The following is a 22,177-nucleotide window of genomic DNA, read 5'->3' as shown; positions in this document are numbered from 1 at the left end:
ATGGGGCCATCACTAACTTTTTGTGCAGCATTATATGGGGCATATTTTAATATGGAGCATCTTATGGGGCCCATTATGAACTTTATGGAGCATTATATGGGGCGTATTTTGTATGGAGCATCTTATGGGGCCCTTTATGAACTTTATTGAGCATTATATGGGGCTCCTGATTCAATATGGATATTCAAAAACCTTTAACCTACTGATGTCTCAATTAATTTTACTTTTATTGGTATCTATTTTTATTTTTGAAATTTACCAGTAGCTGCTGCATTTCCCACCCTAGGCTTATACTCGAGTCAATACATTTTCCCAGTTTTTTGTGGCAAAATTAAGGGCCTCGGCTTATACTCGGGTCGGCTTATACTCAAGTATATATGGTAATTTGCATTTTATTGCATGAAATAAGTATTTGATACAGATCTTCTCCAGGTCTTTCAGGCTTTGGGGCTGTCGTTGGGCAACATTGAGTTTCAGCTCACTTAAAAAAATGTTCTATTGTGTTCAGGTCGGCAGGCTGGCTAGGCCACTCCAGGACCTTGAAATGCTTCTTATGGAGCCCTGGCTGTGTCATGCTGGAAAACTCGGACACGACCCATCTTCAATGCTCTTACTGAGGTTGTTGGTTGGATGGGGTAATGTATCGCGAGATTTTGGCCAACAACCTCCCTTCTATATGTTGCATTTGTCCTGTCCCCTGTGAGAAAAAGCACCCCCAAAGTATGATATTTTCCCCACCATGCTTCAAGGTTTGCATGGTGTTCTTGGGGTTGTACTCATCATGTTGTTAATAACAAAATTGTTCTATTTTAGTCTGATCCTACCACATGACCTTCTCCCATTCCTCCTCTGGATCATCCAGATGGTCAATGGCAAATTTCAAACAGTCGTGGACATGTGCTGGCATGAGCAGGGGGTCCTTGGTTACCCTGCCGGATTTTAATCCATGACGGCGTAGTATGTTAATAAAGGTACTGTTTGAGACTGTGGTCTCAGCTCTTTTCAGGTCATTGGCCAGGTACTTCTGTTTACTTCTGGACTGAGTCCTGACCTTTCTTAGAATCCTTATTACCCCACGAGGCGAGATCTTTCATGGAGCCCCAGACCAAGGAAGATTGAAAGTCATCATTTTTTTTTTTTTCCTCTTCTCTTATTTTCTAATAATTGTGCCGATAGTTGATGCCTTTTCATAAAACTGCTTTCCTATTGTCCTGTAGCCCATCCCAGCCTTATGCATGTCTACAATTTTGCCTCTGGTCTCTTTAGCCACCTCTTTGGTCATGGCCATGGTGGAGAGGTTGGAGTGTGATTAATAACGTGAACAGGTGTCTTTTTTTTATTAAGGTAACAAGATCAAACCGGTACAATTAATACAGATAATGAGTGCAGAGTAGGAGGGGAGTAAGAGACCTGTTAGAAAAACTAACAGGTCTGTAGAGCCAGAATTCTTGCTGGTTAGTAGGTGATCAAATACTTATTTCATGCAGTAAAATGCAATTTAATTTAAAACTCATACAATGTGATTTTCTGCTCTTTATTTTTAGATTCTGTCTCACAGTTGAAGTGTACCTACAATAAAAATTACAGACCTCTCTATTCTTTGTAGGTGGGAAAACTTGCAAAATCGGCAGAGTATCAAATACTTGGCCTCCATACACAGTGGTCAAAATGTCAGACTTATGCTGTATGTATTGGTGGGGCTCGCGCAGTGTGTATGAGGGCTGCTGTGTGGGGCTCACGCAGTGTGTATGGGGATTTTGCATATTTAATTCTGCTCAATATTAAGTGATACAATTATTGGTTCGGCCATTCACAACAGTCATGGTGTCTCATGTGGCCCCTCTGGAAAATTAAATGCCCACCCCTGCTCTGATACCATCTCCACTTCCTGGACTCCCACCTATCATTCTTCTATGTTTAATATGCTTTAGATATGATATGAAGGTGTCAAATAGTAATTTAATGTTTAAAGAGAACTTCTCACCAATTTGGGCATGTCAGACCGGACAAGTCACAGAATAGTGGCTGCAGAGCTGAATAAAACATTGTTTGTTTTTCTTTCCTTCCCTCATCTGATATTGGCCTGTAAAGTTTATATGCTAATTTCCAGTATCACCAATAGGATATTGGTAGAGATTCTTCTCTGGGGGCGTTTACTTTCTCCCCTGAAAAACATTGACCAATCATAAGCAGGTAGCATTACGGAGGAAAACTCCCCCAGAAAAGGTCAGACCCATCCTTCTGTGTGATATGGCATGGCATATTACAGACTTCACTACCAGCATCTTCTGTGATGGAGCAGAGCTGCGTATCTTTACAAACACCTCTCTGCGCCTATTCCAGTCATTAGGGAATATAATGCCTTGATGCAGCTATGGCACAGATCCAGAGTGATGGACAGGTATGTGACACCAGGGTGGAACACCATTTTTGAAAATAATAAGAACTATCTGGAAATAATTGTGCATGCCTAGTATGCAACCTTTAACAGACACCTGTGTAGATGGAGAATTTTTGAGAGGAAAAAACAACTTTTAGACATTGCAAATGATTGTGGAATCTCCATATAGAAGTAACTAAGGATCACTTCACCAAACACCTATTTATGCATACCCAAACCCATGCACAACTTTTTTTTTCTCCCCTGAGAGAAAGCGTGACATGTCAATTAGTGATTACTGAGGGTCCTATCCCACCCCAAGGATTAAGATCTCCTACACTGGATCCTTGTCAGTTTTTTTCCTCCCTTCACCTCTCCTGCGGTACCGAGCCGGAATAGTTTGGCTTCAGACAATGTGTATTATGGCTCAGCTCCTGATGAAGTGAATGGGAGCTGTGCTGCCATACTTAAGTCCAGCCAGTACACCGTGTACGGAGCTGTGCTGTTCCAGCTCTATACACTGTTTACATTCAAACACATTAGCTCCTTACAGTAGATCAGTGGTGGTGCAGGGTATCGGACCCCACCATTGTGAGATTGATGATGCTGCTGCTAAGGATAATCTTGGGCAACAGCTTTAAAGGGAATCTGTCACAAATCCGAGAGCAGCACATTGTAGGGGCAGAGACCCTTATTTCAGTGATGCTACTTATTTGGCTGTTTGCTGTTGTCTTGATAAACTCCTGCTGAAAAAAAAATGATTTTGTTACTAGAGAACTAGTAAGCCTCCTTCCATGTAGTTCTCCATATTTATGAGCTCTATATAGCCACACCCTCACGACTGGCAGATTTCTGCCTATGCACAGTGCACACAATCAGTGCTGTCAGCAGGGTTATACAGAGCTCAGCATTCAGAGAACTGATGGATCTGCAGCAGATGAAAGTGATTTTTATCAACAATGCAGCAAGCAGCCCAGTAAATGATACATCGCTGGAACCAGGGTCTCTGCCCCTACATCATGTTGATCTCTGTAGCAAAAATCTGGTCACAGATTCCATTTAAGTTATATTATGTCGTTGGAATTGGAATTTAGTTGTTTTTATGCTATATTTACAACCAGAAAAACATGCTTTTTTTTCTAAGCTTTTGTGGTGTGATTAGTGCTTTTCTGGCTGGACTGTGTATAAAATGATGTTTGGGATCTGCACATTACATGACCACTTCTTAACTGTTTTACAGGGCTGACATTGTGTCTTGGCTTCCAGCGTCTGCATTCTTTGTGGGCATTATTTATGCAGGTTCCAGAGCTCTGTCAAGGCTGGTATGTGACATTGCCCATGTTCTGTACTTTCATCCTGGTAACCAGCCAAGTCTGGTTTTCATAACCTCTTATACACCTATCACTTTCTCTGCATGCTACATAAAGGTAACCTGTCAGCAGGTCTTTGCTACCTTATCTGAAAGCAGCATAATGTAGGTGCATAGACTCTGATTCTAGTGATGTATCACTTACTGGGCTGCTTGCTGCAGTTTTGATAAAATCAGTGTTTTTTCTGCTGCAGATCTAGCAGTTCTCTGAATGCTGAGCTCTATATAACTCCGCCCCAACTACAAATATGCAGAATTTTGTGTACACTGCATAGGCAGGAATAGGCCACTCAGTTGTGGGAGACGGTGTTATACAGTGCTCATAAAAATGGAGGACTACATGGCAGCAAGTTTACTAGTCCTCTAATATTAAAAGAGAAAAAAAAACCGCAAAGACAAAACCTTTTTTTCAGCAGAAAATTTTCAAAACTTCTGCAAGGAGACCAGTGAATTGCTGTACATTATGCTGCTCTTTGATTTGGTGGCAAAAACCCGGTTACGGATTCCCTTTAAGGAGCATCTGTCACCTCTCCTTGACAAGTTTTCAACACTTGTATTCCAATGGAAGCAGATGATAGTGTAAGTAGGTACTTCATGTCTTGATGTCCATATAATTAATGCCCATAGCTCTTATTTGAAAAAAAAAAATAAATGGTGTGTTATAATCTGGCTTCTCTTCCAGCCAATGACTGACTTTATCACATTAGACGTTATGGCTAATTGCATATTTTCTCTTGGTAACAGAAGTAGAGAGAGTATCATTAGGCGCTGGCTTTTAAATTACCGTATATACTAGAGTATAAGCCGACCCCCCTAATTTTGCCACAAAAAACTGTGAAAACTTAATGACTCGAGTATAAGCCTAGGGGGGAAAATGCAGCAGCTACTGGTAAATGTCGAAAATAAAAATAGATACCAATAAAAGTAAAATTAATTGAGACATTAGTAGGTTTAAATGTTTTTGAAGATCCATATTGAATCAGGAGCCCCATATAATGCTCCATACAGTTCATGATGGGCCCCATAAGATGCTCCATACAAAATATGCCCCATATAATGCTGCGCAAAGGTTAATGATGGCCCCATAAGATGCTCCATAGAATAATATGCCCCATATGCTGCTGCGATTAACCCCTTTCTGACCTTGGGACGGGATAGTACGTCCGAGGTCAGATCCCCCTGCTTTGATGTGGGCTCCGGTGCTGAGGCCACATCAAAGCCACAACATGTCAGCTGTTTTGAACAGCTGACATGTGCGCGCAATAGCGTCGAGTGGAATCGCGATCCATCCGAGGCTATTAACTACGGTAGTTAAATTCCGCCGTCAAATGCCAACAGCGGCATTTAACTAGCCTCGAGGCCTGAAATGCTCTCATCGCCGACCCCCGTCACATGATGGGGGGTCAGCGATATTTCGGCATAGTAACCATAGAGGTCCTTGAGACCTCTGTGGTTGCTGATGCCAGCTTGCTGTGAGCGCCACCCTGTGGTCGGCGCTCATAGCAAGCCTGTAATCCAGCTACATAGGAGCGATCTGATGATCGCTGCTATGTAGCAGAGCCGATCAGGCTGTGCCAGCCTCTAGCCTCCCATGGAGGCTATTGAAGCATGGCAAAAGTAGAGAAAAAAAAATGTTAAAAATATATATATATATATATATATATATATATATATATATATATATATATATATATATATATATATATATCACCTCTAATAATAATAATATTTTTTTTATATAGCGCTAAAATATTCCACAGCACTTTACAGGTTGCATACATTATCATCGCTGTCCCCGTTGGAGCTCACAATCTAAATTCCCTGTCATATGTCTTTGGAATGTGGGAGGAAACCGGAGAACCTGGAGGAAACCCACGCAAACACAGAGAGAACATACAAACTCTTTGCAGATCTTGTCCTTGGTGTGGTTTGAACCCAGGACCCCAGCGCTGCAAGACTGCAGTGCTAACCACTGCGCCACCGTGCTCCCTTTTGCCCCATTCAGAAAAAAACAATAAAAAATTAAAATCAAACCTACACATATTTGGTATCGCCGCATTCAGAATCGCCCGATCTATCAATAAAAAAAAAAAAAGGATTAACCTGATAGCTAAACGGCGTAGAGAGAAAAAAAATCGAAATGCCCAAATTAGTTTTTTTTTGTCACCACAACATTGTATTAAAATGCAATAACGGGCGATCAAAAGCACGTATCTGCACCAAAATGGTATCACTAAAAACGTCAGCTCGGCACTCAAAAAATAAGCCCTCACCCGACCACAGATCACGAAAAATGGAGACGCTACGGGTATCGGGGAAAAAAAACCTTTTTTTAGCAAAGTTTGGAATTTTTTTTCACCACTTAGATAAAAAAAATAACCTATACATGTTAGGTGTTTATGAACTTGAAATGACCTGGAGAATCATAATAGCAGGTCAGTTTTAGCATTTAGTGAACCTAGCAAAAAAGCCAAACAAAAAACACGCATGGGATAGCACTTTTTTTGCAATTTCACCGCACTTGGAATTTTTTTCCCATTTTCTAGTACACGACATGGTAAAACCAATGATGTCGTTCGAAAGTACATCTCGTCCTGCAAAAAATAAGCCCTCACATGGCCATATTGATGGAAAAATAAAAAAGTTATGGCTCTGGGAAGAAGGGGAGCAAAAAATGAACATGGAAAAACGGAAAATCCCAAGGTCATGGAGGGGTTGAAAAAAACCACTCTCTCCTCTCGTCGCTGGGGGTTTGGTGCCAGTGTCCTGAGCAGGCGGGGACACCGGCGCGTTATGGGGGCCAGGTGTCGGGGTCGCCACTGACTCAGGCCCCCGGCACTTGCAATATTCCTCTGTCCCCGTTCCTCTGCCGCGCGCCGCTGTGTCTTCCGGGTCTCTGCAGTGACTGTTCAGGCAGAGGGCACGCACTAAACACGTCATTGCGCCCTCTGACCTGAATGGCACAGCCAGAGGGCGCGGAAGACAGAGCCCGGTGGTGGAATGAGGACAGGTGAATATCGCATGGCTCACCCTCCCCATCATACTCACCCCTCCTGGCGCGGTCTCTGCTACTCAGATTGTCTCTGGCGCTGGCAGCTTGTTCCTGTGTTCAGCGGTCACATGGGTACCGCTCATTAAAGTAATGAATATGCGCTCCATGCCTATGGGAGTGGAGTTGCGTCCATATTCATTACTATAATGAGCGGTACCATGTGACCGCAGAACACCGAAACAAGCTACTGGAGCCAGAGACCATCTGAGAAGCAGGGAAGTGCACAGACAGCGCCGGGAGGAGGTGAGTATGATGTGACCGCTGCCACTTCTTCCGCTTCCCCGCTTACCCCCTGGGACAATGACTCGAATATAATCAGAGAGGGGCACTTCCAGCCTAAAGAAATGGGCTGAAAATCTGGGCTTATACTCGAGTATATAAGGTAGTTGCCTTCCATGTAATACATGTTTGAGGTCCATTACTACTGCGGCTGTGCTTCCAGGCTCAGAGGGGATCTTGAATAGGAATTTTCTTCTATGGCTCATTAATGCGACCTCCATTTCAGTTGGTGTCCCTAAGGTTATGTTCACACATTACATTTTTGCTGCGTTTTTTTCAAGCTCGCAACCCGCATCAAGGGTCCTCACACTTGCTGGTCCTGATATTAGGATTAAAAGCAGCCTGTGTGTGACCAGCGCCCTATACAATCCTCTTTTGTGCAATTTAATACTAAGGAATCCCCCCTCCATGAACTGGTAGGCTATGAGTGGTTGTCTCATCAGTATTTTGCACCTGTATTGCCGCCATCTTTACTGTATGGGTTTGCGGCATCCTGACAGTCTGCCCAGGTCTCAGATGTAGTGCTCTGTCAATAACCCAACAGTAGCGTGCCCGCCATCCATGACCCTGCAGCAGCAGGAGATGAGTCAGTCACTGTGCCCACCATAACAAATAGCTATTACAATGTCTGCTGCCAACAAGAAGCGACAAAATCAGACCAGACTGTCAGTGGTGGCAGCGACCAGTCTCCCTCCATTCAGAACAGCAGTGATGCTCCCATTCTAGTGCTTGTGGTCTTTCTTGTACTGCTATGCAACTATGATTTTTCAAAGGCATTGCTATGGCTTTTGTCTGTGTAACTCTGTGATTGCATTATTATACACATGTTTTCAGGTGAACTAAATGGCACATGCCTAATTCCCAGGGCACTGCCCAGCTGGCATACTGTAATGCTACTACATATAATGAGCGAGGAATGTCCTGGTTGTTCACATATTAGCCATTGTTACAGGCGCCATGTGTAGTAAAAGCAGTTAATCTTGTATTTTCTCTCCTTCCTTTCTTTGTAGCCGATTCCTATATTTTTGACTTTGCACAATGCCTCTGACGTCGTGACCTATGCAGTCCAGAAAATTTTCTTCAGAGAGGTAGGTTATTTATTTTTTTAATTATTTTTTTTTAGGTTTTTGTTGGTTTATCTGTTTTAACTGTTGTAAACACCTAATCTTCAAATGCTGCCAACATCTTTGACAAGACTGTTTTAAATGGAGTCTGTCACTGCCTAAATATATCCTGAGAAAATAACTTTTAAGTCATATATGCAAATGAAAGGCTCGGTGCCACATTACGCATTTACATATTTCAGTCCTTCCTCTCCTTTTGTTTGACAGTGCTCGCTCCCTAGAGTACACAGGCCGGCAGCATTCACAGTGCTTTCTCTGGGAAGTGAGTACTGTCAATCAGAAGCGGGTGTAGGGCGCCAGTATGCAAGTAAAGGTCTGCAACCAAACTCTTGGCCACACCAAAGGTGCTCCAAAACCTTCTTATTTGCTTATCAATAAAAAGTTATTATTATTAACTTCAGAAAATGTTTGCGACTGTCAGGCCATGTGCACACGTTCAGTATTTTTCGTGTTTTTTTCGCTATAAAAACGTGATAAAAATGCGAAAAAAACGCTTACATATGCCTCGTATTATTTACAGTGTATTCCGCATTTCTTGTGCAACTGAAAAAAAAGCAACATGTTCATTAAAAATGCGGAATTGCCTGGCGGATCGCTTGCAAGAGTTTTTGCCAGGTTTACTCATACCCTCACAATTGGGTTTTACAAGAGGCCGTCACTCTGCCCTGGGGGTTAGGACGGCTGTAGCCGCAACAGTTCTTGCTAAACAACAAAACTGTCCTCCCACACTGCTACTCAGCCTTGATGCTGAGAAAGCATTTGACTCAATATCATGGAGCTTTTTGAGCACGGTTTTAAGGTACAGAGGCTTTGGCGATATTTTTCTTAGACTTTTACACATCATACAACATAATGCAACCACTAAACTATCCATAAATAATTTATTATCTCCTCCAATCATCTTGGAAAGGGGAGCAAGACAGGGATACCCAATCTCACCGATACTTTTTAACCTGGCATTAGACCCACTATTAAGATACTTACAGGAGTGGCCAGGCCTTCAGGGATTACAATTTGGGAATACTGAAATTAAAATGATGGCTTTTGCAGATGATATTTTAATTTTTATGTCAAGACCCCGGGTCAATCTGGGCCCTTTGCTTTCAATAGTAGAGCAAAAGGGAGCACTAGTAGGTTTCTCAATAAATGTGACAAAATCTGAAGCTCTGATGCTCACGGGACCCGCAAAACCTACGTGGGCTCAAAATTACCCTATCCAGTGGAAAACCCAATCTATTACATATCTGGGTGTTCAAATTACTAGATCTCCAGCAGAACTGCAGCGGACCAACCTGCAGACATTTATCAAGTCATTACAGGACGACTTGAATGCGTGGAGCAAATTCACCCTATCTTTTATAGGTCGGGCAAACCTGATAAAAATGATCTCCTTCCCGCGGCTGTTATACCTGTTTAATGTCCTGCCGTTCTATTTAAGACCCGTAGATGAACGCAACATCAATCGACTATTCCGCAATTTCATATGGCAGGGAAGGAGACCTAGAATTGGACTGTACATCCTCCAGCAGCCTAAGACTAATGGGGGAATCAATTTCCCAGATGTTAAATTATGTAATCTGGCAGCCAACATGCGGATCCTTAAAGACTGGCTGAACGGTACATCCACGTATTCATCCAATACCGTAGAATCATCTCTGATAGATAATAGGTCCCTGGTAAGCTTATTACATTCCCCATATCCCTCATTAACATCAGACCATAAAAATAACCCCTTATTTATGTCAATGTGGAGGACGTGGGTGGTGGTGCGTAGGAGGCTACACTTGTCCAGTGGTGTTTCACTTGCACAGTCATTTTCCAATAACCCTAGTTTCCATGATGGAAAGGCACACCCCATCTTCTCTAGATGGCAGAGAGAGGGTTTACAATCCATTGGAGACATAGTTGACACACAGACAAGGGCCGTCATTTCATTTGCTCAGGCATGCACTTTGTTTGACTATATACGCACACACCCTTTCCACTACATGCAGCTGCAAAGCTACGCACATAGTGTCATACACGCTTTCAATGACAATGACTGGCAGGACGAATTACTGAGCAAGTTGAATACATGCACTCAGAATAAGGGTCTGGTCTCGGAGTACTATACATTCCTTCGTCCTCTGATACAGTATGATACCACAGGGGTGGGAATTACAAAATGGCAGGTGGATGATGTCTCCTTTACACCATCTCTTATCTTGCGGGCATTACAGAAAGCACTCAAATATATATCTTCTGTCTCTTATTGGGAAATGACGTTACAGATCCTGCACAAGACCTATGTTTCACCAAAACGTAGTTATCTGATGGGGAATCTGGCGAGCCCGGCCTGTTCTAGATGTGGGGAATCTGAAGCGGACCACTATCACTGCTTTTGGGCTTGTCCACAAATTCAATTGTTCTGGCAGCGTATACATACCTTCGTGTCGACGCACACCTCATATAACATCACACTTACTTCAGCCTGGGCTCTCTTTGGTCATATTACGGATAGTGATGTCCATATACCATACCATGGTAAAAAATTCCTTTTTATTATCTCAGCTGCAGCTCGTAAAACAGTTCTGCAAAACTGGTTGGCGCCTAAAGTGCCCACATTGCGACTTTTCCTAGAGAAACTTGCTTTTCTGTTTAGAATGGACTGGATAGACGCTTCCCTCCAAAAAGAGAGAAGGACTCAGACATTCTTTGACACATGGGAACCATTTATAGCGATCCTTCCGGCTCACACTAAGCAAGGAATCAGAGATTGTTTTAAGATGACTACTTGGTTCTTGGAACAAACAATAGCAGGTCGTCCGCCTCTGTGAGGATGACTCGCGGATTGGGACATATAAACCTGAGGATGTAGGAGTGGAAGCCGAGTGCTCTCCCCCCCTTCTCCCTTCCTTCATTTTCCCCAGATGTTCTCCTCCCCCCCCCCCTTCATTTTCCTAAGTATTTTCTTCTTACTTCTCTGTGTTTTTGCCCATTCCGGCATAACGTCAAAATATGGCAATGACAGATAATAAGGACCAAAAACAGACCTTTTAAATTAGCCATTTTACTTCTTTGTTATGTTTATGCAAATTATTTTATTTACTTACACCGTATTGCTCGAGATGTGACGTAACATTGACTGATTGATACAAGAATGTGCAAATATTATATTTGTATTGTCAAAAAAGTTCAATAAAAGCATTATTGAAAAAAAAAAAAAATGCGGAATTGCGGCGCCTGCGCTGTGTTTAAGCTCTGGCCGTCTGACGTCCCAGCCAGGCTTGCAGACTGCGCCTGTGTGGGCATTGCGGCCACCTACCTTGAGAAACCCAGCCCCGCAGTGTGTTATGCATTATGCACAGTGCGGGGCTAGGATTCCTGGGCATGCGCACTGCGTGTGTCAGCCGGTCACCCAGGTCCCCCGCCTTACAGCATCTGTATACTGTATTCAGCTGATCGTTCCTCCTCCTCCTAGCAATCGCCGGGAAAGAACCAACCTTGGAAACTTTCCTGCTAGCTGGTGCGCATGCCCAGGGATCCTAGCCCCGCACTGTGCATAATGCATAACACACTGCGGGGCTGGGATTCCCAAGGTGGGTGGCTGCAATGCCCGCACAGGCGCAGTCTGCAAGCCTGGCTGGGACGTCAGACGGCCAGAGCTTAAACACAGCGCAGGCGCCGGTTTTGAAGTGAAAAAAGCGCGGAGGGGGCGGCGCCGAAAGCCCCTGAAGATTTGAGTGACGGCAGAGTAGCGGTTCAAGCTGGGGAGTGAGGACCCGCCTCCCTGGCTAAAGACAGGTATTTTGGATAAGTTTCAAAACGCTTTATTTTGGGAATACTTGAACCAAAAACTAAAAGAGCCACCTTGTTAGAATGCAGCATTACTGCTGCACAAGGTGGCTCTTTTAGTTTATAACGGCAGGAGGGGGGTGACAGTGGCCCTTTAAGCAAATGCTCAGCACCTCTGGGAACTCCATCAAAACTCTAGGAAAGCCATTCCGTTTGACTACTTGACCAAGCTGCTTGAGAGCATGCCAAAGGGGTGTTTCAGAGTGAAAGGTGGTATCTTGAGAAATCTAAGGTTTAACAAACTCTCTGGTAGGTTTAACGCTTGCTTATTACACCTTGTTCCCATATGGGTTGCTTCATGATTTTGCGGTCTTCATACTAAATCTACAATCTGTATGTACCAATAGAAACAAGAAAAGCCTTTGCATGAATGGGGGTGTCCAAACTTTTGACTGATACTGTAGATCATAGAAGTGTGTACATATGTTCTTACTGGATTGCTGAGGTAAAGCGGAATAGAAGGAGAAGTAAAAGTAACCACTAGAGCGACCTCTGTCACTGTATGATGGCGCGCTGAACCTTCCATTTTGATGACATAACTTGGTTCTAACCTCCAGCTCTGTAAATGGGATCTAATGCTCTTTACTTTTTTTAATTGCAGCCAAGTTCTTACATACGATTGTGCAGGTAAGGCAGTTTCCAAACACTTAACTGATGCTATGATTGCTTGTGTAAAGGAAGCCTAGATTACAGGACAGGGGTTTTGCAAATCCAGAGTTCTGTTTGTTTGAAATCTTCCATACTTCTGCTTTTATTGGGCATGTCGAGTGAAGCATATAGTGTACAAAATGCCTTGTACCCGGTTTGTCTAGATAAGTACAAGTTTTCACATTTAATGAACAGGCTGAATATATTATTAGGCACATACAGTAACATCTCAAAAGGTATTGGGTCAATAATCTGCCTTATGGCCACCTGACCGAAATCCTGCTCTTTAGATTTTCAGGCAACTACATTGTTTTACTGATGCATTATAAGTAAAGTCTATCAAAATTTGCCAGTGTACATAAAAAAAAAAAAAATATGTATTTTCAATTTTTTTTTCTCCCCTCACTATACACCATTTACCGATCTGATTAATTTACTTTTGATTGGACATTTCTGAATTTGGCAATGGATTTTTTTTTTAAGTTTTTTTTTTTTTTTTTTTTCAATGTGGCAAAATGATTTGACTTTTTTTCATATTTATAAAATTTTTATTTTTTTTTTTTCACTTTAATAGTCCCTCAAGGAGACTTGAATCTGTCTGTCTGATCCCCTGTGCTATACATAGTTGGTTTTCAGCACTGCTATGTATAGCAGAAATCACCATCTCCTATGAACGCCGGCCACAAACGACGTTCACAGGGGGTACCATAATGACAGGCATGAGGGTCCTCAGCAGACCGCTTGCTGTGATGATTCCCTCGACCATGTGACAGGGACATCGATGGGCAGGAATTGGGACTTGCTCCTGGCCGGCGCTTGTTAAATCCCGCTGTAAGAAATTGACAATGGGATTTAACTGGTTAACAGCCATAGGTGTAGCTCCAATCCCCCCCGGATGTTAAAGGCACATGACCACTGATGAAATCAGCGGTCATGTACAGGGAAAGATGCGGACTCCGCTCTGGAGCCCACATCAAAGGCAGGGACACGACATATCATGTAATTATATGTTATATGTTGGGAAGGGGTTAAGCTAGGTTCACGCGTCATGTATCATGCTGATATTGCATGTTGATGATCCACATGTAAAATCTTTTCTGAAGTTTAATGTACCAGTAAAGTGGATGAGTTTTAACTTGTCATTCACATGATTTTTTTGTTCTCTTCTTTTTTTTTTTTGTTTTTGAGAGATCCGCAGCATGTCAATTTATGTTGAGCAAACGCACCTAGTTAATGTGGATTTTGCCCATTCATTTCAGGGTGGACCCTAGATCTGCAGATTAAACTGCAGACCTTGGGATTATTATAAATTTTATTTTTTTTGGTGCTTTTTTCACAACAGAAAAAAACTTCTATTTTTCAGTAAAAGGGAATTTTTGCAAAATTTCACCCCACCCCCAATATGCATCTTAGTTTTTTGTTTTTTTTTTGTTCTTCTATAATTCCAGAAATGCCTTTTACATGACCAGTCCATTCCTCTGTTACTGAGAAATCAGTGTCTGAATTGATATGAAATTGAGGCTGAAGGTCTGAAGCCTCTGTCACTCCAGCTCTATTTTCTGCCAGAAGTGACTCCTCCTGCTTGGCTGACAGCACCGTACCTGAAGTCGCACAGTAATAGAGGCTGTCACTCATGGAGGAGGAATGGAGCCCGAGTGACAGAGGCTTCGGAATTAATATGCTAATGTGGCTGTTGATTTGAGGCCGCCATCACTTCAGCTCAATTCCTTACCCACTGCTGCCTCTTCCTGCTTGATGGACAGCCTCGGTGCTGTGCGATTTCTGGCCAAGAACTTGTCAAACAAGCAAGTGGATGCGCCTCTGAGCAGGTAATAGAGCTAGAATGGCAGAGGCTTCAGATCTCTTGTACTGCTGCAGCCTCATTTGCTTATCAGTTCAATACTTGGTTTCTCATTAACAGCAGGATGGACAGGTGATGTAAAGGTATTAATGAACCTGTCTTTGAAAAAGTTACCTGCACATATAAATAGTTTAGGGTGTGAAATCGTGCAGATAGGGTCACTTTTTAAGAAATGTACATGAAGAATTCACACCAAACAAGCAGTGTGTAAATTCCTACTTATTCTATGCAGTTTGTGTGAATAAAGTGATCGTATTCACCTTAGCACTGAACATGACACAATAGCCAGTCTATCTGACCTCGTGTTTGGTTTAAGAAACAGATGACCCTTATATTAAAATTGTAAGTCTATGTTCTGGGATTTTTTTATAGAACATAATTTGTTAAGTGTTACTGCCTCTTTTGTGGTAGTGAAATAGACTGCTGTAATAAAAAGGCATGTGTTCCTTGGACCATAGCCATTTGTCTTGGAAAAACAAAAACTGCTTGCAGAACAAAAAATGTAGCGGAGGATGGAGCAATAATTTGCACAAGGTTCATAACAGAAACAAGACTAATTATATTTTTTCAATAAACTGTTCCCTTTTGAAAAGTACTAAACGTAATAGGTTGTTGTAGACAGCAGATGCTGGTAACCTCTGTCCGTATACATACGGCTACTGTCCGATTATCATTTAGATTCTTTCATTCAAGAAAATTCTCCTCTGCCACATAGTGACATTGCTTTACTCACTAACAGGAAACCTAAGGAAATAATTTGTAGCGCCCAGACTGAAAAGTATTTTTGACCATTTTTCAAGAATTGTAGAAAATGAACACCAAATGCGCAAAATGTGTAGCTATCTTGATGACTGTGGACTCTCTCTTGTGTTCAGGGGTTCTTTTTTCTGTTTTGATGCTATTAATAGAAAGAATGGGGCAAGCCTGGAGCTCTGAATTTGTCATCTCCATTACCAAAATGCGGAGGGAAGCATCGGGGTGTCTCAAGGTTTGCCATTTTGTAAATGTATCCAGCCTGCTGCCATGGGTTAGGCAGTGTGAAGTTGTGTATAAGAGCTAGTTTGTAAAGGTACCCAACTGCACAATGTAGATCTGAGATGAGCATTTTTTGGGGGGGTACAAGTCTGCACTCTGTGACTACAAACTTGTGAGTTCTCACAGCGCACACCGTACGCGCTGTCAGGATTCCTCAGTACAGGCGGCGTAACCACAAGTTTACTATTTGCATAGATGTGGTCATGTACCGACTAGTCGTGTGGCCTCTGTCAATACAAGTGACTTGAGCGAGGCCGGAAACGTCTAGTCAGGCTGTGGCCGGAAATATGCAAATAGCACTCTTGCTGTCGCATCCTTGTCCGCTGCTGGCTTCAGAGAATCCTCAGAGCACGCTGCAGTCACATAAAGTGCCTCTGTAAGGATATCTAGAGATGCATCTACTGTGAAAGTTCTTCTCCATTACTGTTGATGCTAATTGTAAACTTTATTTGATAATAGATCTTGTCACTAATGCATGCATTCATGGCAGCCCAGGTATCATTTTTGGCTTTGGGCAGAGCATTGCCAGCTTTTACATGCCACTCATACTGTCTAACTTGTATTGTGAAGAGTGCTGAACTATTTTCTCTACATCTTCCTTTGTAATTATCATTGTCTTTTTACAGCTTATTAACTTCATAGTGTTTCTTTTTTACCTCCCAGTGTCACTTTGTTACTTATATCGGCTGGAACCCTTCCAATACATGACAAACAGGTATAATTTATTTATATTTTTTGCTACCATCAGTAAGGCAGAATTTGGAACGAACAGATTCTTTGTGGCTGTTATGCAAAATCTAGTGCAGACTTGCAGCAGATTACAATTTTCAGCTTTTTGTGTTAGACCTCAACATCTTAATAAGATTTTGACATATTCTTTGTTGTCACCCATAGGGTTGCATTATAAAAAATATATATATATATTTACCATATATGTTTATCTTGGTCTATTTCTTTGTGCAATATACTGATGTATCCTCCATCCTTGTCACCCCCACCCCCCCCAGGCGTTTTTAACTAAAAGAACCACCTTGTGCTGCACTAATGCTGCATTCTGCCACGGTGGCTCTTCTAGTTCGGGTCCCTGCCAACGCTGAAATAATCATTTTTAGAATTTGCCCCTCATACCTGCAGTTTGTCACGGGGGCATGTCTTTTCCCCCTGACACAAACGCTTCCCAGCCGTCACTCAGGGCCTCCTGGTGCCGCCTCCATTTCCTTCCTGAACGTCCCCAGCGCCTGCGCTGTAAGTTCCAATCATGTGATGGGAGTCAACGGGCAGCGCAAACTGCGCATGACAGAAAAAAAAAAACTTTCAGGAAGGAAATGGAGGCGGCACATGGAGGCCCTGAGTGATGGCTGGGAGGCGTTTGTGTCAGAGGGGAAAAGACATGCCCCCCTGACAAACTGCAGGTATGAGGGGCAAATTCTAAAAGCGATTATTTCAGCGTTTGCAGGGACCCAAACTAGAAGACCCACCTTGACAGAATGCAGCATTAGTGCTGCACAAGGTGGATCTTTTAGTAAAAATCGCCTGGGGGGGTGACAGGTTCCCTTTAAAGGGAATCTGTCACCCCCAAAATCAAAGTTGAGGTAAGCCCACCGGCATCCGGGGCTTTATCTACAGCATTCTCGAATGCTGTAGATAAGCCCCCGATGTATCCTGAAAGATGAGAAAAAGAGGTTAGATTATACTCACCCAGGGGCGGTCCCGGTCTGATGGGCATCGCTGTCCAGTCCGGGATCTCCCATATTCTTAGGATGACGTCCTCTTCTTATCTTCACGCTGCGGCTCCGGCGCAGGCATATTTTGTCTTTGAAAGGTCAGAGAGGCCCAGCACCTGCGCACTCCAGTACTTTGCTCTGCCCTCAACAGGGCAGACAAAGTACACCTTTGCCGGAGCCGCAGCGTGAAGACAAGAAGAGAATGTCATCTGATGAAGATAGGAGGCGCCGGACCGCAACGCCCGTCATCTCTAGTGCTGAGCCAACGGGGGGGGGGGGGGGGGGGGGGGGGTGCAGTTCCAGCTGCCTCTCAATAAGCACCAAGCGGTGACGGACACATCGGCCTACCCCCGTGACTTAAAGCCTGAGGCTGCCGGGTAGAATAAAGTTCATTTCCTCCTGCAGCGGGGCGCTGAACAGCTTCAGAACGCTGCTAACCTGCAGATTAACATCTGCACTGTGTTTTTTTTATTTTTGGGTTTTTTTTTTTTAGCATGATAGGTTCCCTTTAAATGAATTTCTACAGGGGCGAACTTTTATTTGTGAGGCGACCATTGATAGTTTAGAATGTAGTGACTGTGACCTTTTATTTGATCAATATTCATTCACAGACTCCACATTTCATTGGTTGCTCATGGCGATCTTCAGAACATGATCACGCGCTTTCCTGCATGTATAAGTGGGCTTAGAATTGCATTGCTGAGCTGTGGTGCAAAATATCTGTCTAAGCAATTTGGATGCAGTGAGGGTTTCTGGGGGATGTTTTATGTGAGTGGGTCACGGGTGCATCTGTTTTTCTGATTTTCATTAATTGGATGGGGTCATTAGATGCTAGCAGCTGGTATCAGTGGTAGCTTCCGGCATAGGTATAGCTGAGCTGTGCTACAACCCTGCTCTCAGATGTTTTATTAGACAGGGCCATTAGGTGCATCTCAGTATGTGGCAGCATTAGAGCTCCTGGAGGATAGATCCAGTGACAACAGAGGGTAATGGGGTCACTATTAGGGAGTTGATGGCAGCAAATCACTACGGATTTAAAAATAGGTTCTATTGAAACACGTGATCAGTGTTGTAGGTACAGAAAACTGAGACCATAATATAAAGCTTTTCTGCTGGTTGACTTTTTTTTTTCTTTTTTTTTTTTAGAAAGTAACATTGGCAAATGATCAGTAGTTAAAAAATTTGTGTGAATATTTAGATGGCCATTTCTGTCATCTGTACCATCCAACAAGTTGTAGCCTCTTTTGTGGTTAGTAAAAAGTTTTTCAGGTGCAAATATCTTATTTTTTGCTCTAAGTCATTAATGCATTTGTTTTAAATTGATTTTTGGCAAGATTTTGCAACAACTAAAGCAGAAAGTCTGACTTGGCAGCGATAATAACTATGCCCAATGGTTTTATGATCAGAATCTATCAATTAACCACATAATTAAAGACTCCAATGACCTACTAACCGCCAAAGCCAAGCGACACTACTGTCATACTCTTCCTCTTGGACCTGTCCTCTACCTTTGCACAGTGGACCATTCCCTATTACTACAGACTCTCATGTCTTGGCATCACAGACTTGGCCCTATCTTGGATCTTGTCATACCTAACAGACCGGACATTCAGCATCTCCCACTCGCACACCACCTCCTCACCTCACCCCCCATCTGCGGGAGTCCTGCAAGGTTCAGTCCTAGGGCCCCTGCTCTTCTCCATTTACACTTTCGGCCTGGTACAGCTCATAGAATCTCACGGCTTTCCGTATCACATCTGTGCTGATGACACACAGATCTACCTCTCTGGACCAGCTATCACCTCCATAATAACCCCTATCCCACAATATCTGTCCGCTATTTCATCCTTCTTCTCCATTAGATTTCTAAAACTTAATATGGACAAAGCAGAATTCATCATCTTTCATCTCACTCAACTCCCCCCCCCCCCCCCCCCCCCCCCCCAACGGACCTATCCATTAAAGTAAATGGCTTCCCACTCTCCCCAGTACCACAAGCTCACTGCCTCGGTGTAATCCTTGACACCGATCTCCCCTTTAAACCACATATTCGAGCCCTTTCCACTTCCTGCCAACTTCTGCTCAAAAATATTTACCGGATCTGTACATTCCTCAACCATGCCCTCATAATCTCCCGCCTTGACTACTGCAACCTCCTTCTCTGTGGCCTCCCCTCTAACACTCTCGCACTCCTCCAATCTATTCTAAACTCTGCTCCCCGACTAATCCACCTGTCCCCCTGCTATTCCCCATCCTTTCCCCTCTGTCAATCCCTGCACTGGCTCCCCATTACACAAAGACTCCAGTTCAAAACCCTAACCATGACTTACAAAGCCATCCACAACCTGTGTCCTCCATACATCTGTGATCTCGTCTCCCGTTACTTACTGTACCTGCATGCAACCCCCGATCCTCACAAGATCTCCTTCTCTACTCCCCTCTTATCTCCTCTTCCCACAACCGCCTACAATATTTCTCCTGCACATCACCCCTACTCTGGAACTCTCTACCCCAACATATCAGACTCTTGCCTACCGCGGAAACCTTCAAAAAGAACCTGAAGGCCTACCTTTTCTGACAAGCCTACAACCTGCAGTAACCATCCAATCGCTACTTGACCAGCTCTACCCTCACCTACTGTATCCTCACCCATCCCTTGTAGATTGTGAACCCTGCAGTCATACATGCAGTCACGTGCTGACGAGACGTGTCTGGCCTTTCAATGCGCTTGATTTGAGCAAGGCTGTACATGTCTAGTTATCACGTGACTTCAAATCGTATACTTTCGGTCACCTCACAGCGCACTCGGTCTGCAGTCACATAAAATGTCTCCTTTAAAGGGATATTCAGTACTTTATAAAAAAAAAAAAAAAAAAAAGCATGTAGTTGCTAATGGAGGCAACCACTTGCCTATTGTACCTGTTGCTGGTCATTGACCACTCCTGCCAGAGATTCTGCCACTCCCTGTCAATAGAGCAGCAGTTTCTCTTCCTGTTGACAGGAAAGGGGGCACTACTAGTGTCATGCTGATTGACAGCCGGATATCCACTGCCTAATTGTGGGAAGCCGGCTGTCAATCAGTGTGACACCAGTAGTCCCCCCCCGTCAACAGAAATAGAAACTGATTCTCTATTGACAGGGAGTAGCTATATCTCTGGCAGGAGCGGTCAATGACTGGCACTGGGTACAACAGGCAGGTGGTTGCCCTTGTTGGCAACTGTGCCTTTTTTTTTTCCACCTCCCTCCCTCCAAGTCTTGGACATCCCCTCTAAGTACAGATGTGCATTATAGGGTTTAATTTTGAAACTGAGAATAACGGACACTCTTCCTCTATGAATTGTCTTAAGACAGTGCCCACTATGTTGCTTACTCTACATATGTTCTTTTTTTTTTTTTTTTTTATAACATCGTCCTCTGGTCAGTGATACTGTTAGAAGATGGCTGTTTTAATGCACCTCAGATTAATTTTCACCAGAGGTCCCTGAAATGGAAATTTCATTTTGTTCTATAGCATTCAACAGAGCGTTAAAGGACCCAGCGTGCAAAGACTGGCTTCATTTTTCCTAGTGTAATGGAACGTACAAATCCTATTTCCGAGACTTCCATCTGCAGAGAATAAAGTACAGAGAAGAAGCTTTAATTTAGTAATGACTGCAGCCACTTTACATTGGGCTGATATAGTGCACCGAGGCAGATAATGGAGTAAGTGGAGCCGACATTGTCTGTTCTTGTGTAAGTGAGCTGTATAGCTTCAATAACCCTAATGCACTTTCCTTCTCAGGTACTGTACTAAATTGTACGGAGCTCTGCTTATCATTCCTTACATCTTGGCTCTGTGCATACAGTCATTACTGCAGATACGTGACATTCTCTGGATAGGATGTCATCATAAAGTAACACCGGATACGTACTTTAGCCTTAATAAAGCTGCACCCAGCTGTTTCCATATCTCCAATGGAGTGGTATAGGGTGCAAGCGCTTCAGCGTAACTCCACCACTGCACTGTTGGGCTGCTGGAAAAGAACGGGCTAAGGGCAGCGCGGTGGCTCAGTGGTTAGCACTGCAGCCTTGGAGCTCTTGGGTCCAAGGACAACATCTGCAAGGAGTTAGTATGTTCTCCCTGTGTTTGCGTGGGTTTCTTCCAGGGTTTGTGGTTTCCTCCCACAAACTGAGCAAAAGACACACAGTAGTGTTCAAAATAATAGCAGTGTGTTTAAAAACATGACTTGATCACAAAATCTTTATACTGGTTTTTATCCCCGTGTATTGAAAACATTGCACACTGTTTTCTAATTCAAAACATGAAGATAATTTAACTACTTTACAGAAAATAGCAAAAAATGAACATTGGGCAGTTCTAAAAACTATATATATATATATGTGTGTCTCCATTTGCCTTCACTAACTCACAATATGTGCTATTTTCTTTGTGGATTTACCATTCCTGTGAATCACTAACCTAATATTTAGTTGTATTCCCAAAGTTTTTTAGAACTGCTTCACATATATGTTGCTTTGAGTCAACCAACTTCTGTCCCTGTTATTCCAGCCCAGGATGCTTTGACTACATCCCACAATTTTTTGGCATGTGTTAGCTTTTCTTCAGAAACTACATTTTTTTATGTCACCCCACAAGTGTTCTATCAGATTAAGGTCCGGAGATTGGGCTGGCTTCTCCATAACCTCAGTTTTGTTGGGCTGGAACCAAGATTTTGCTTATTTACTGGTGTGTTTAGGGTTGTTGTCTTGTTGAGACACTAATTTCAAGGGCATAGCTTCTTCACGTAAGGCAACATGACCTCTTAAAGTCTTTTAATGTACGCACACTGGTCTATGATCCCTTGTATGCGGTGAATAGGTCTGGCACCATA

The 22,177-nt window shown here is 43.1% G+C and overlaps 1 protein-coding gene across 2 annotated transcripts in view; it reads left to right on the top strand.

Annotated features, from left to right (window-relative positions):
- The window catches only part of SLC35D4 (solute carrier family 35 member D4), a 189,272-nt gene that overhangs the window by 46,304 nt on the left and 120,791 nt on the right, over window positions 1–22,177 (top strand). For both annotated transcript variants that reach the window (XR_013217015.1, XM_077270357.1), the window contains exons 4-7: window positions 3,621–3,702; window positions 8,091–8,168; window positions 12,640–12,665; window positions 16,246–16,297. Coding sequence is in view for 1 of the 2 variants with exons in the window: in XM_077270357.1 (XP_077126472.1) it covers window positions 3,621–3,702; window positions 8,091–8,168; window positions 12,640–12,665; window positions 16,246–16,297 (238 nt within the window). In the remaining variant the exon portion in view is untranslated. The remainder of the gene's footprint in view (window positions 1–3,620; window positions 3,703–8,090; window positions 8,169–12,639; window positions 12,666–16,245; window positions 16,298–22,177) is intronic.

This window comes from Ranitomeya variabilis, chromosome 6, assembly GCF_051348905.1.
Source record: "Ranitomeya variabilis isolate aRanVar5 chromosome 6, aRanVar5.hap1, whole genome shotgun sequence".
NCBI classification, from domain to species: Eukaryota; Metazoa; Chordata; class Amphibia; order Anura; family Dendrobatidae; genus Ranitomeya; species Ranitomeya variabilis.
Note: the sequence above shows the minus strand (reverse complement) of the source record. Positions and strands in the feature narration are given on the sequence as shown.